The sequence below is a fragment of the Gobio gobio genome (genome assembly GCF_949357685.1).
Source record: "Gobio gobio genome assembly, chromosome: 14".
NCBI lineage: Eukaryota > Metazoa > Chordata > Actinopteri > Cypriniformes > Gobionidae > Gobio > Gobio gobio.
Window position 1 is genome coordinate 11,818,874 of NC_137107.1, and position 14,405 is coordinate 11,833,278.

General features: G+C 44.3%; 1 protein-coding gene across 7 annotated transcripts in view; it reads right to left on the reverse strand.

The window, feature by feature from the left end:
- The window catches only part of LOC307136777 (rho GTPase-activating protein 26-like), a 182,370-nt gene that overhangs the window by 102,519 nt on the left and 65,446 nt on the right, over positions 1–14,405 (reverse strand). For 6 of the 7 annotated variants that reach the window (XM_079834041.1, XM_079834044.1, XM_079834046.1 and 3 more), the window contains exons 2-3: positions 9,898–9,993; positions 7,180–7,241 (exon numbers count right to left, since the gene is read on the reverse strand). In XM_079834041.1, the coding sequence (XP_079690167.1) occupies positions 7,180–7,241; positions 9,898–9,993 (158 nt within the window). The remainder of the gene's footprint in view (positions 1–7,179; positions 7,242–9,897; positions 9,994–14,405) is intronic. The other variant, XM_079834047.1, reaches the window with a different exon arrangement.

Genomic DNA, 14,405 nt, shown 5'->3' on the forward strand with positions numbered 1-14,405 from the left:
ACCATCATCATGTGCCATGTCTGAAAATACACAGTCATCATCAAGACCTGGGCTGGGCTTGCTTGTTAGTTAGTTTGTTTTTTAATAACAAAAAAGGTCTATTTTTGGCAAATATAAAAGCCCAAAAGTGAGATGAATAAGCCTCAGACTGAATTCACTCCTGTACAGTAGAGGGCGCAGCTCAAACAAACATTCTGGATTGCAAAAAAATAGAAAGTTAAAAACTCTTACATCAGCAATAAAATAAATAAAAATAAAAACAAACAGAAATGTGACGTTCCCTTTCGAGGGAACTCCCACTGCATCGGAACGACGAATTTGGGGACACTCCCTAAGCAACAGCGCGTCTGAAGTATGAATGAAATCAGGCCAATCCTAATTGGTGTTGCGTCATGACGTAACTATGACGGCATACCCGGAAGATACATAAAGGGGAGCCCAGGCATAGTAATGGCAGTTATCGCTCTTCAGCATAGCGCTCTGTGTGAAATCTGTCTGTCTATTTATTGTTGTTTGTCAAAAAGTGAAAGTGTGTGTGAAATGGCGACTGGAAAGTGAGAGAGTTTAAGCAGTGTGTGCATCCGTGTCCCCGTTACATGTCGGGCTCGGATGTACACCTGCTGTGTGTGCAGTGTCTGGGTGTTCAGCATACTCGGGCTGCTCTCGAGGGAGCCGCTTACTAGCGCTATGAAAGCTGACACTCAGGCTGCTCCGCTCTCGGCTGGCCGTGTTCAGTGAGACCAGCCAGCCTCGTGAGCCCTGTGGATCGGTCCCGCATCCGCCGAGGCGGTGCGGTGAGGCCGGTCATGGGGCTCACGGATGGACTGTCAGCGGGACTTGGGACTGCTGAGGCATCTTCCCAGTCTTTGTCTGACAGTTCAGATGTTCTCCTTCCCCGTGTGGAAGCCCGCGTTGCGGCTTCTTCCCCCGGGGCGGAGGACCCGATGCTTCAGCGGTCTGATTCTGAGGAATTAGACGCGCTCAGCATCGAGGCAGTCAAAGTCATGAAGCACTCCTTATATATGCAATTAAAGTGAACACACGCGATCGGTGTGCATGAGATACTGGTTGGCTTAACGGCTTGAGCCACGTTGCTGAGGCAACGTGTGGGTTACGAGTCCGTATAGTACGATAAAACAGTATCGTCTGATGATGGCTGCATTTAAATCTGAGGATTTAAATGAAATATGAGCTGACTCTGAGGAGTTAGATATTCAGCCTGTCATTCAGACCATGTTTCACCGTATTGTTTGAAACTGTTTGGCTTTTTTTCTCGAGGGATGAAAGCCAATTGTATTATGACAGCTTGAACCACGTTGCTGAGGCAACGCGGGGTTTATGAGTCCATATAAATACAAATAAACAGTTAGTCTGATGATTACGGCCACATTTAATTCTGAGGAATTAAATAAAATATAATCTGACTTTGAGGAGTTAGATATTCAGCCTATCATTCAGACTTTGTTTCACCTTATTGTGGCTGCATTTAATTCTGAGGAATTAAATTAAAATATTATCTGACTTTGAGGAGTTAGATGTATTTTTATTCAGCCTGTCATTCAGTTCAGTTGGCACGGGGTTGGTGATTATGATGGCATTTAATTCCGAGGAATTGAGTGTCGTGTTATCCGACTTTGATAAATTGGATACTTTAATTCTGTCACCCAAGCGTGTTTAACTTGTGAACTGGATATTCATCTAAGATGGAGACCTCCTGAAGTGATGTCGTTCTCGCCGCCTTGTGGCCTGCGGGACACATCAGGTTTAGGCAAGGGCTAATCGCAGTGTCCGCCCTAGTGTTGCGGCCCTGTCGAGCTGCTCCCTTAGATGAGGCCCCTGCTGGCCAGCCCCCTCTCCCGGGTAGGAGCGACGAGGTCGTTTTCCCCCAGGAGCTCTCGGGAAATCAGTGCTGTGTTCCCGCCGTCAAAGACGCTTCGGGCCTCACTGATTTCCCGCGCACGCACGCCGCCGTCGTCGCCTCCAGTAGGACTTGCGACTGGGCAGCGAACGTGTGCGCCAACCGAAAAACGTTCTCGACTGCTCCCTGCCGGTTAGCCGCTTCAGGGGGTTGGGAATGAGTTTCGGTTGACACCCGAGGCCAGCCTCGAGAGGCTGGTTCCCTTAGTAGATTATCTCGGCGCATGGTCATGCCTTCCGAGTGTGTCTACGTGGGTCCTGCAGACTGTAGAGCTGGGTTACAGGCTTCAGTTCAGTTCTCCTCCCCCGAAGTTCAACGGGGTGGTCCGGACTGTGGTCGGCCCAGGGCAGGTTCGGGTTATGGAACAAGAAGTACAGCCCTGTTAGCCAAGGAGGCCATAGAACGGGTCCCTCTGGCAGACAGGAAGTCCGGATTCTAATGCCGGTACTTCATAGTTCCTAAGAGGGATGGCGAGTTGTGTCCAACTTTAGACCTGAGGTACTTGAATCGTTCTCTGAGGAGATTCAGATTCAAGATGCTTTGCAATTCCTGAGGACTGGTCTGTCACGATGGGTCTGAAGAGGACGCATACTTCCCTGTATCCATCCTTCTGTGTCACAGGAAGTTCCTGAGGTTCGCTTTTTGGGGGCAAAGTGTACCAATATCGGGTTCTTCCAGGCGGCCTAGCCCTTTGAGACTCTACACGCAGTAGCGTGTTGACGCCTTCTCAGAGAACTGTGTTCCTGGGAGTCGTATGGGATTCTCTACGTTGGGGGCACAATTGTCTCCCGCACGTATCGAGTCCATACGGGCGGTGGTCTCTAGAAGGAAGCTAGGCCACAGCATCACTGTGAAGCAGTTTAAGGACTGCTGGGGCTCATTGCGGCTGTGTCCAACAGAATATCTCTTGGCCTGCTGCATGAGATCCTTACAGTGATGGCTGGGAATCAAGGGGTTTTCCTCGAGGGGAAAACCATTCTGTATGATCAGGGTAACGCGCAGATGCCTTCGTTCCCTAGTCATATGGAAGATCCTTGGTTTCTGTCCCAAGGGCCAGTGTTAGGAGCGTCCTGTTGCCGGGATTCCGTTTCAACAGACGCCTCCCTCACTGGCTGGGACGTGGTCATGGCAGCCGCTTGCGAGAGGTCTGTGGGAGACCCGGCATTTCTCCTGGCACATCTATTGCCTGGAAATGCTGGCGGTCTACAAAGCTCTGAGGAGCTTTTTCCCGGACCTCCGCGGCCACCATGTCCTGATACGGAAGTAAACCAGGTGGCTTTCCTTAAGGGGAAATCCATTCTGTATGATCAGGGTAACGTGCAGTGGCCTTCGTTCCCTAGTCATATGGAAGTAGCCTTGGTTTCTGTCCCAGGTGCCAGTGTTGGGAGCGTCCTGTTGCCGGGAATCCGTTTCAACAGACGCCTCCCTCACTGGCTGGGACGTGGTCATGGCGGCCGCCTTGCGAGAGGTCTGTGGGAGACCCGGCATTTCTCCTGGCACATCTTTTGCCTGGAAATTCTGGCGGTCTACAAAGCTCTAAGGAGCTTTTTCCCGGACCTCCGCGGCCACCATGCCCTAATACGGAAGTAAACCAGGTGACTTTCCTTGAGGGGAAATCCATTCTGTATGATCAGGGTAACGCGCAGTGGCCTTCGTTCCCTAGTCAAATGGAAGAAACCTTGGTTTCTGTCCCAGGTGCCAGTGTTGGGAGCGTCCTGTTGCCGGAAAATCCGTTTCAACAGACGCCTCCCTCACTGGTTGGGGCACGGCATCAGGGGGGTTGAGGTCGCGCGCCCTCTATGCAGACTGGCGCATCACATCCTCCTGTGGTCCCAAGGGAAACTGTTGTCCATCAGGGCAATGTATGTCCCGGGGGTCCAAAATCAGGGAGCAGACATCCTGTCGAGGCAGGGGCTGAGGCCCGGGGAGTGGCGACTCCACCCTGAGGTGGTGGAGGCCATGTGCGAGAGGTTCGGCCCAGTGGAAGTGGATTTATTCGCGTCTCGAGAGACGACCCACTGTCCACTGTGGTTTTCTCTCACGCATCCGGCCCCACTGGGGCTGGATGCCATGGTGCAGACGTGGCCAAGGCTGCGTCTGTACGCCTTTCCCCCGATCGCTCTGCTCCCGGGAGTCCTGGAGCGGGTCCGTCGACAAGGCGCCAGCCTGCTTCTGGCGGCGCCACGTTGGCCGACTCGAGTTTGGTTCTCAGACATCATAGCTCTGCTAGCAGGTCAGCCGTGGGAGATTCCTCTGAGGAGGGATCTCCTGTCTCAAGCAGGGGGCACAATATTTCACCCCCGGCCAGAGATATGGAACCTTTGGGTCTGGCTCCTGAGGGGGCCAGATACCTAGAGGCTGGCCTGCCGGCAGATGTGGTTGAGACCTTGCTCAGTTCCAGGGCTCCGTCTACAAGGAGACTGTACAGCCTCAAGTGGAGTGTATTTTCCACTTAGTGTAGAGAGTGTGAGGTGGACCCAATTAACTGCCCAGTGGCTTCAGTGCTGGAGTTCCTCCAACATAATTTCTCTGCAGGGCTTACCCCGTCCACACTCAAGGTGTACGTGGCTGCCATTGGGGCTTTCCACACACCATTGGGTGATGGGCCTTTGGGTAGGCACCAGTTGGTTGTACGGTTCCTCCGTGGGGCTCGGAGGATGAGGCCTGCGGCTCGTTCCAGAGTCCCAACCTGGGACCTGGCAGTGGTTCTCGAGGGATTGGCTGAGGCCCCCTTCGAGCCACTAGAGTCAGCAGACCCAAAGAGCTTGACCCTTAAGATGGCCTTTCTCTTAGCCATCACTTCTCTGAGGAGAGTGGGGGACCTTCAGGCCTTGGCGCTTACGCCGACTTGCCTGGAGTTTGCCCCTGGCGAAGTGAAGGCCATCTTACACCCTAGGGCCGGTTATGTGCCCAAGGTGCCATCAAGCGTGGTCAGGCCTTTGGTTCTTCAGGCATTTCATCCTCCGCCTCACGTGACGGCGGAAGAAGGGAGGCTTCACCTGCTCTGCCCGGTCAGAGCCCTTAAATTATATGTGGAGAAGTCTGCGCAGTGGAGGAAATCTGAGCAGCTATTAGTGTGTTTTGGTTCATCTAGGAAGGGGCTGCCTGCGTCAACCCAGACTATCAGTAACTGGATTGTCCAGGCAATAGCCACGGCCTATCAGGTGCGCAACCTGCCTTCACCTATGGCCGTGAGGGCACATTCCACCAGGGGCATGGCCTCTTCGGTGGCCCTCCTTTCTGGGGTCCCTTTGCAGGACATTTGCGAGGCGGCCGGATGGGCTACTCCACACACTTTTATTAGATTTTATAGTCTGCACCTCCCTGCGACGCCCGGTGCTAGGGTACTCCAGTCCTAGCTTTGCCCGGTCTCCGGCTTCACACTAGGACTGGTGCTACCGTCGGTGTGGCCTAGTGGGTACTCGTTCCCCAAATTCGTCGTTCTGATGCAGTGGGAGTTCCCTCGAAAGGGAACGGCTCGGGTTATGTATATAACCCTTGTTCCCTGAGAAAGGGAACGAGCACTGCATCTCGTCGCCACACCTCGGCAGGCCTGGAGCGCATGCTTCATCGCGATAACTGCCATTACTATGCCTGGGCTCCCCTTTATGTATCTTCCGGGTATGCCGTCATAGTTACGTCATGACGCAACACCAATCAGGATTGGCCTGATTTCATTCATACTTCAGACGCGCTGTTGCTTAGGGAGTGTCCCCAAATTCGTCATTCCGATGCAGTGCAGTGAAGAAATGGTGAGCGCACATCAGCAAGTTGCAACTTTGCTTAGAAACTGTAAACCACCTGCAGTTACACAGTATCTACATCGGACAAGTGTGAAAAAACAATATCACACCCACAAGCTCACAAGTATACCCACAATGTGACAGTTAGCAAGGTACAAAATACAAATGCTATAGCAGAATATATACACCGATCAGGCATAACATTATGTCCTAATATTGTGTTGGTCCCCCTTCTGCTGCCAAAACAGCGCTGACCCGTCAAGGCATGGACTCCACTAGACCCCTGAAGGTGTGCTGTGGTATCTGGCACCAAGATGTTAGCAGCAGATCCTTTAAGTCCTGTAAGATGTGAGGTGGGGCCTACATGGATCGGACTTGTTTGTTCAGCACATCCCACAGATGCTCGATTGGATAGAGATCTGGAAAATTTGGAGGCCAAGTCAACACCTCAAACTCGTTGTTGTGCTTCTCAAACCATTCCTGAACCATTTTTTGCTTTGTGGCAGGGCGCATTATCCATTTCCATGAAAGGGTGTACATGGTCTGCAACAATGCTTAGGTAGGTGGTGTGTCAAAGTAACATCCACATGGATGGCAGGACCCAAGGTTTCTCAGCAGAACATTGCCCAAAGCATCACACTGCCTCCGCTGGCTTGCCTTCTTCCCATAGTGCATCCTGGTGCCATGCGTTCCCCAGGTAAGCGACACCACACACCCGGCCATCCATGTGATGTAAAAGAAAACGTGATTTATCAGACCAGGCCATCTTCTTCCATTGCTCCGTGGTCCAGTTTTTATGCTCTCATGCCCACTCTTGGCGCTTTCGGCGGTGGACAGGGGTCAGCATGGGCATCCTGACTGGTCTGCGTCTATGCAGCCCCATACGCAACAAACTGTGATGCACTGTGTATTCTGACGCCTTTTTATCAGAACCAGCATTAACTTCTTGAGCAATTTGAGCTACAGTAGCTCATCTGTTTGATCCGACCACACAGGCCAGCCTTCGCTCCCCACGTGCATCAATGAGCCTTGGCCGCCCATGACCCTGTCGCCGGTTCACCACTGTTCCTTCCTTAGAGCACTTTAGATAGATACTGACCACTGCTGAGCAGGAACACCCCAAAAGAGCTGCAGTTTTGGAGATGCTCTGACCCAGTCGTCTAGCCATCACAATTTGGCCCTTGTCAAACTCACTCAAATCCTTACTCTTGCCTATTTTTCCTGCTTCTAACACACTAACTTTGAGGACAAAATGTTCACTTGCTGCCTAATATATCCCACCCACTAACAGGTGCCGTGATGAAGAGATAATCAATGTTATTCACTTCACCTGTCATAATGTTATGCCTGATCGGTATCATCATACTGTCCAACAGGTTATTTATGTAGGTTTGGAATGGCATGGGGGTATGTTTCATTTTTGAGTGAACTACTCATTTAATGATAAGCATAACGATAATGATGATGATGATGATGATGATGATGATGATGATGATGATGATGAAGAAACAAGCTTACCATTCGTGTCCTCTCATCTTCCAGGTTCTGTAAGACTCCAGCAAACTCCTGTAGTGATTTAGCTTTGAAAGAAAACATATGAGACTGGTGATCACACACAACATCTTAACCATATTACGTTAATTTGTATCTACAAGCACTTAAGTCAGACATTTGTCACTTTATAATTCACCACGGAAACCCGGGCATCAGGTTTGTGTTTAACAAGCATAATATGTCCATGTGACAACCATGCAAAGGTGATGACACAGATCTACCATGTGTTTAGTGCTCTTAAATACCAGTGGCCAAACCGACTTCTGCAAAGACTGTGTTTAACACATACGACTAGAAAAACAAAGGGCAGGAAAAAAAAACTCTCCTAAAATTAACCAAATATTTGTATCTGTAACTATGATTAAAAACAACAACAACAAAAAACAATAACTATTCTGTACTTTTTCTCAAGAAAATGTGCGGTACCTGCCCATGCAAAACACAATGCTAATGTGTTGTCCCTTAGCTTTCTTTTAAAGTACTTATTACATAAATATATATACTTTAAAAGAATAAGCTTAATTGTGAACTGAATGTAATATTTTCAGAAACTCAATGGTTTGTTATTTGCATTTAAATGAAAATGCATTATAGTTTACATTTATATTGAATGCAATTAGTTGCTTAAGAGTGCTTTTTAACCCTTAAGTAGGACTTAAGTACTTATTTAAGTGTAATTTTACAACTACTTCTATTCTCTTTTGAAGTGTGGTTATACAGCCAAATATATTATGGGCATTTATGGTCAAATAAAATAAACTTAAATGTCATGTATCAAAATTTAGACCACTGTATTTTTTTAAATATATTTTTTAAGATTTGAACTACACTACATGTGCAAATAAAGGGATAGTTCACCCAAAAATGAAAATTAGCCCATGATTTACTCACCCTCAAGTCATCCTAGGTGTATATGACATTCTTCTTTCAGACGAATACAATCAGAGTTATATTAAAAAGTCCTGGCTCATCCAAGGTTTATAATGGCAGCGATTGTTGCTCTGTTTTTGAAGTCCATATAAATGCATCTGTCCGTCAAATAACTGCTCCACACGGCTCCGGGGGGTTAATAAAGGCCTTCTGAAGTGAATCGATGCGTTTGTGTTAGAAAAATATCCATATTTAAAACTTTATAAAGTAAAGTTTTGGCCGATCGCCTTCCATATTCAATTTATGGAAAAAGTGTTGAAAGTGCCTCTGCAGGCCAAAATGCTTATGCAGTTAAGCTCGTCAGATGTAGCGTAAGCATTTTGATTTGCGAGAGGCACTTTCAACACTTTTCCACAGAAGGCGATCGGCCAGAACTTTACTTTATAAAGTTTTAAATATGGATATTTTTCTTACACAAATGCATCAATTTGCTTCAGAAGGCCTTTATTAACCCCCCAGAGCCGTGTGGAGCACGTTATTTGATGGACCAAAGCATTTTTTAGGGACTTCAAAAACAGAGCAACAATTACTGCCATTATAAAGCTTGGATTAGCCAGGACTTTTTTAATATAACTCCGATTGTATTCGTCTGAAAGAAGAATGTCATATACATCTAGGATGACTTGAGGGTGAGTAAATCATGGGCTAATTTTCATTTTTGGGTGCCTTACAGTGCACTTATTTTTCACAAGGGGTGGACTGTTGCAGGGAGTTGTTAAGGTTTTAGGGTGGTATTTGTCAACAAAAAAAAAAATTCTTTCCTTTTTCCGTTTTACTGTCCACCAGGCAAAAACATAAATTGTAAATTTGTAAAAAATAAATAAATAATTATAATTCTTATAATTATAAATTCTAAAACTAGTAAAACACTCCATATAGAACTGATGTATTATATGGCATTCATTTCTGCAGCAAACACGTATGTCCATGTATGTCTAAGTATGTGCAAAAGTAATAGTGATGCTTGCCTTTCACTGCTTGGCACTAGTATATCCCAACTAAAGCAGCTCACTCATCAAATCTCTCAAGATAAACCTACTCAACCTCAGATGTGCAATGGATGCATTTACAAAGAAAACTCCAGAGTCCAGATATAGTAAAGCGGGCTCTGCTGTGGCCAATGGTTTTAATGTTCAATTTCATAAAGAACAATGTCAACAGAAAGTAAGAGTCTGCAGGACTGCAAGGCAGCAATTGAAGATGAGATCAGAAGAAAGGCAAGTCAATACTTGTTCCTTCTTCAGATTCAGCCAAGCAGGATTTCAGCAAGTTTCCATGTAAGGTGCCAGGACTTACAGAAAGCCACAAAAATTCCCACAGGTTCCAACACTTAGGCCTTGAATGCCACACAGTCAAGAGGAATTATGGCAAATACATAAAAGTTGAGCTGAAACCTTAGTTTAATTGTGGCATAGTTGAGGCTCAATGATATGGTCATGTGGATGGCGCACTGTAAAATCTGTCTATTTGAGTTAAAAGCTTGTAATGAATATGTTGTGTAAGAACTGGAGTGGAATCAGATGGCCATGGATTCATTTGTACTCAACCGATTCTCTTCAGACAGAGAAACAATGATGAAGATGGTGCTTTTAAGGTTGAGTTAACAGATCTCATATGCTTTCTATGAATGTTCTATGTATAATAGCATACACTGAAAAGGTGTATGGCTTAAAAACATGCTGAAGTTCAATGACTTTCGTTACACTGATCTTAGTCAACAAACATTCAAAAGAAGCAATGTTGTGATCTTACCAATGCATATCTCATCATCTGTTTCTGCATCGCCAATGCACTGGAATTTAAACTCGTTCAGCGACTCTGCAAACTTCCTCTTCGCCGTGGACAAGTCTATAAAAGATGTGATGAGATGTGTTAAAAGAATACAAGACGAGAATAACACAAGGTGACAAAACCACATATTGTCAGTCAGAAACAGACAGACTAAGAGCATGCTGCACTTTGGAAACTCTGTGGCGTCTGGATCTTTCGAGACATAAGACTGACAAAGTGAGTGAGAGTTCAGGGAGGGAATAAAGGAGACTGCAAGGGGAAAATGTCCTAAAAAGAAAGCCAAGAAGAGACAGAATGAGCCCAAAAGACCCTCAAATAAATGCTGTTTGTCATGGAATGAGAGTTTGGCTGGTCAGATAATCTTATAAATCGAAGGCAGGCCCCTTGGTTTTAGATTGTCATAACTATGGAAAAAGTCTTCTTCAAAATAGCAAACAAATGAAAAACTTGCACGCAAATGAGCAGAGCTAGATGTCAACCTCAGTAGCACTTTATTTGATGTCAATTGCATATGCTTTAACAATAATTCATTATATTTGGTAATCTATTTTGGAAATTGCAAACCAGTTCTATAAAATCTATTATCTATAGAAATGTATAGGTGTTCCAAATGAATGATTAATCATTATGATCACTTGGATTAAATGATGTGTTAACCCTCTGGGGTTCTTCATTTATGGGTCACACTCAGGACCTTCGGGTCAAAAATGACCCGGAGGGCGGGCTTAAGATAAAAAAGATTTGAGTCAAATCAATGAAATATATTTTTGTTCAATAATATTTTTTCTTTTCTTTTTTGGTGTTTTGAGATAATTTTAGGATTTATAATTAATATTTATGCAATAATTATGACCCATTTTTTCCCATTGAATATAATAAAACATTTATATATATATACTGTACTATATGCACAACTCACACTCAGGACCTTCGGGTCAAAAATGACCCCCATAGGAAATTAATGGGAAACTCACACACACACACACACTTATACACACAAAAACACACGCACACACAAATGAACGTGTGCCATTCCAAAAGCTAATTGTGTTATTTTGTGTGTGTGTGTGTGTGTGTGTGTGTGAGTTTTTTTGCCTGTTTTGCACTCTTGATGTTTTAGAGATTCACCCCTTCACTGTTGAGTCCTTTTTTTCTGCATCCTGGCTGATTTGTAGATTGTATGCACAAAAAAACTGTATTTTGATATTTTTGCCAATTTCCCATTCATTTCCTATGGGAAATGAAGGTCCTGAGTGTGACTATTTTTTTACGACCACTTAGACTTTTCAAATCCTGTCCCCAATTTTTTTGGGTGTTCATATACAAAGTACCAATAAAGTTACCAAGTTTCTGACCATTCCGATGAAGCTACGATTTTTTTTTTTTAAATTATAAAACGCTTTGGGTCATTTTTGACCCAAAGTACCCCAGAGGGTTAAAGGGCACCTATTATGCCCCTTTTTTACAAGTCTCAGGTGTTCCCAGAATGTGTCTGTGAAGTTTCAGATCAAAATTCCTAACAGATCCTTTAATATACCATTTTAAAAATGCCAATTTTGGGGTTTGAGAAAAATGCGCTGTTTTGTGTGTGTCTCCTTTAAATGCAAATGAGCTGCTGCTCCCCACCCCAGAGGGTGGAGCCTTCACAGCTCGTGAACACGTGAATAAAAACTGAAATCTGTTTGGTTATGATCATAGACTGTAAAAAAATATGGACGTAGTGTCCGTGACGTCACCCATAGGATTCTGAAGAGCAGTTTTGAAGCGTAAAGTAGGATTGAGCTGGCCGCCACCATCTTGGCAGCTCGTCATCACACGTCACTTCTGGATAACTGAAAATGGGCAAAGAGGCGGGACGTGGGTGGAGCTGAGGTGGCGTGATGACTAACAGACAGCAGACACTAAGTGCAAATAGTTGAAAATAGTCATATATTCTATTTACATCATGTAAAAGTAGCAATTCTTTGCAATATGTAAATAGTAATTACATGCACTTTATACTTTATTTTGACCGATACATACTATTTGCACCTCAGTATTGTTGTACATTAACAGGATGCAATAATAACATTGAGTGTAAATTATTATATTTATTAAAATTATTAAATGGATGCCGCCTTAAAATACACAACTTATGCCTTACGCTTGACTGAAGACATTGAATTACGACCAGTTTGTAAAATATTGTTTGGCCCAACCAGGCATTTTTAGGCGGAGATAGTGTGAATAGCACTTGCCAGCAAGGCACACTATTTGCACTTGGTGTGAATAGACACTCCGTTAAAAAAGGAGTGGTGGATTTTCACCATTATAGGGAGGTTGTGTACACACACTGCCAACACAAATTTATGTTCAAACACCATGTAAAAGTGAATTTTGCATAATAAGTGCCCTTTAAAATGTATTAAATTGAACAAGAGACACAAATAAAAAGTTTATATAGATGAAACACATATTATATGTAGTAGAAAGGACACTTTGTAATTTTGTGTATCATACAAACAATTAAAAATATGCTGAAAAGTTTTGAAAATGTACTACTTGCTTGTGATTCCAAGCCAATAAAAATAATAACAAATAAATAAATAAACTTGTAAAATCCCTAGAGCTCCGCTAAAGGCTTTGGCATGGCGACTCTTTCCAAAAGAATGGATCACTCACAGCGATATGAGCCAAACATTCTGTACGACTGCACTGTCAAAGTGTCGAAATCAAAAGCACATTTTGGGAAAACTCACTTCCCTGTGTTTAAAACTCTCTCAAATACAAATGACACAAGTGATAATCAGCTCGGTGGTAAGTTTGCCAGCACACAAATTCATTAGGACATACATTTACTTGTGAAACAAACTGACCCAGTTTTTCATGGAAAGAAATACGACTCTGTTTGGCAATGGCTTGCTTTGGCCTACCAAGCTACAAGGTTACAAGATGTTTTAAAATGCATGAACAAAACTGTAAAATTGTTCAATCTGCATGAATCTCTACGAAAGAAAAAAATCACACCAATTACCAGTGAAGTAATGCCTTCTCATGGGTTTTGCTTTGGCATCAGTAATCATTTAAAGTTACTAGGATTGGGATCGACTGCTGATATTTTGGTAAAATGACAACCCTACTTTCCAACACATCTATGGAGACAGTTATTTTAGCACTCGGGAATCCAAGAATGAACCAGTGCTAAAAATAATCAGCTTCTATTGACATCCACAAGCTTTTTCCTCCACATGTCCTCCTAGAACACAGAATTCCCCACAATTTTTCTTCTCCAGTGCTTCCTGCCTTCGGCCCAGTGACACAATGGTGCCGTCCAAGCGCCCGGAAGGAATACACACATACAGTTGTGTATGTACTATGCACAAACACTCACAAATACGAGCCAACAAGACAGGAAATCAAATAAAAAGATGCAGCATTTTTGTTTCCAAAGGCTCCAGTGGAATGCTGCTGATGCTCCATTATGTGATGTCTGAGTGCACCCGAAAACTTTAGTTAACATGCTGCTTGCATGCACAGTAAATTTCCTCTGCGTTTTAGTTAGAGGCATTTTTTTAATCTAAGCTAACCATGCCATGTCATAAAAAGGTCCATTTCATTTTCTGATATTATAAGAGACTTCTTAGTCCTCTCGATGAAACCCTTTTCTGTTTTTTTCCCCTGCATGTTTGGTGCCTCACATGGCTTTCTTGGTCATACCACATACATTTTTTTCAAATATTTGAAAGGCCCTCTGAAGTGCCTTGAAACATTCAGCGTTATTCAAAGTGTTGACGTAATTTCCCCTGAAACAGAAAGACAGGGCGCGACATATCAAGCAGCTCCTCCCCTTTTTCATTTATATCACAATTTGACTAGAGCCTTTCAGCTCATAATCTCCTTAATTTCGCTTTGAAATGCAGTATTCTGTGCAGAATTCAAATGGGTGCAATATGTTTTCGTGCATGTGATCTGCTCTATGCTCACGGGTCTCGTTTCCTATCCCCTATATAGTGCACTATGAGCCCTTCACCATGTAGAAAATAGTAAATGTGTGAACAAGCGACTGATTTCAGCCGCAGCTTCAGTGTCTATTTAGGGGGTGGGACACTTCAGATTCTAGAGAGCATTTGATTGGACAGAATATGTGACGAGAAGCTGAAATACACCGTGATGTCATAATAATCTGTGATCCATTTCAGTGGACGTGAGAGACTGTAAGTTTTGACCGCTTATATCTCCTGAATGCGAATTTTGTCATTGTTTTGGAACACACAAGCTTATTCATAACCTTAAAGGAACATGCCGACTTTTTGGTACTTTAGCTTATTCACCGTATCCCCCAGAGTTAGATAAGTCCATACATACCATTCTCATCTCCATGCGTGCCATATCTCTGTCTGACACACTCACTGCTAGCCTAGCTTAGCACAAAGACTGGAGGTAAATGGCTCCAGCTAGCCTACTGCTCAATAAGTGACAAAATAACGCCA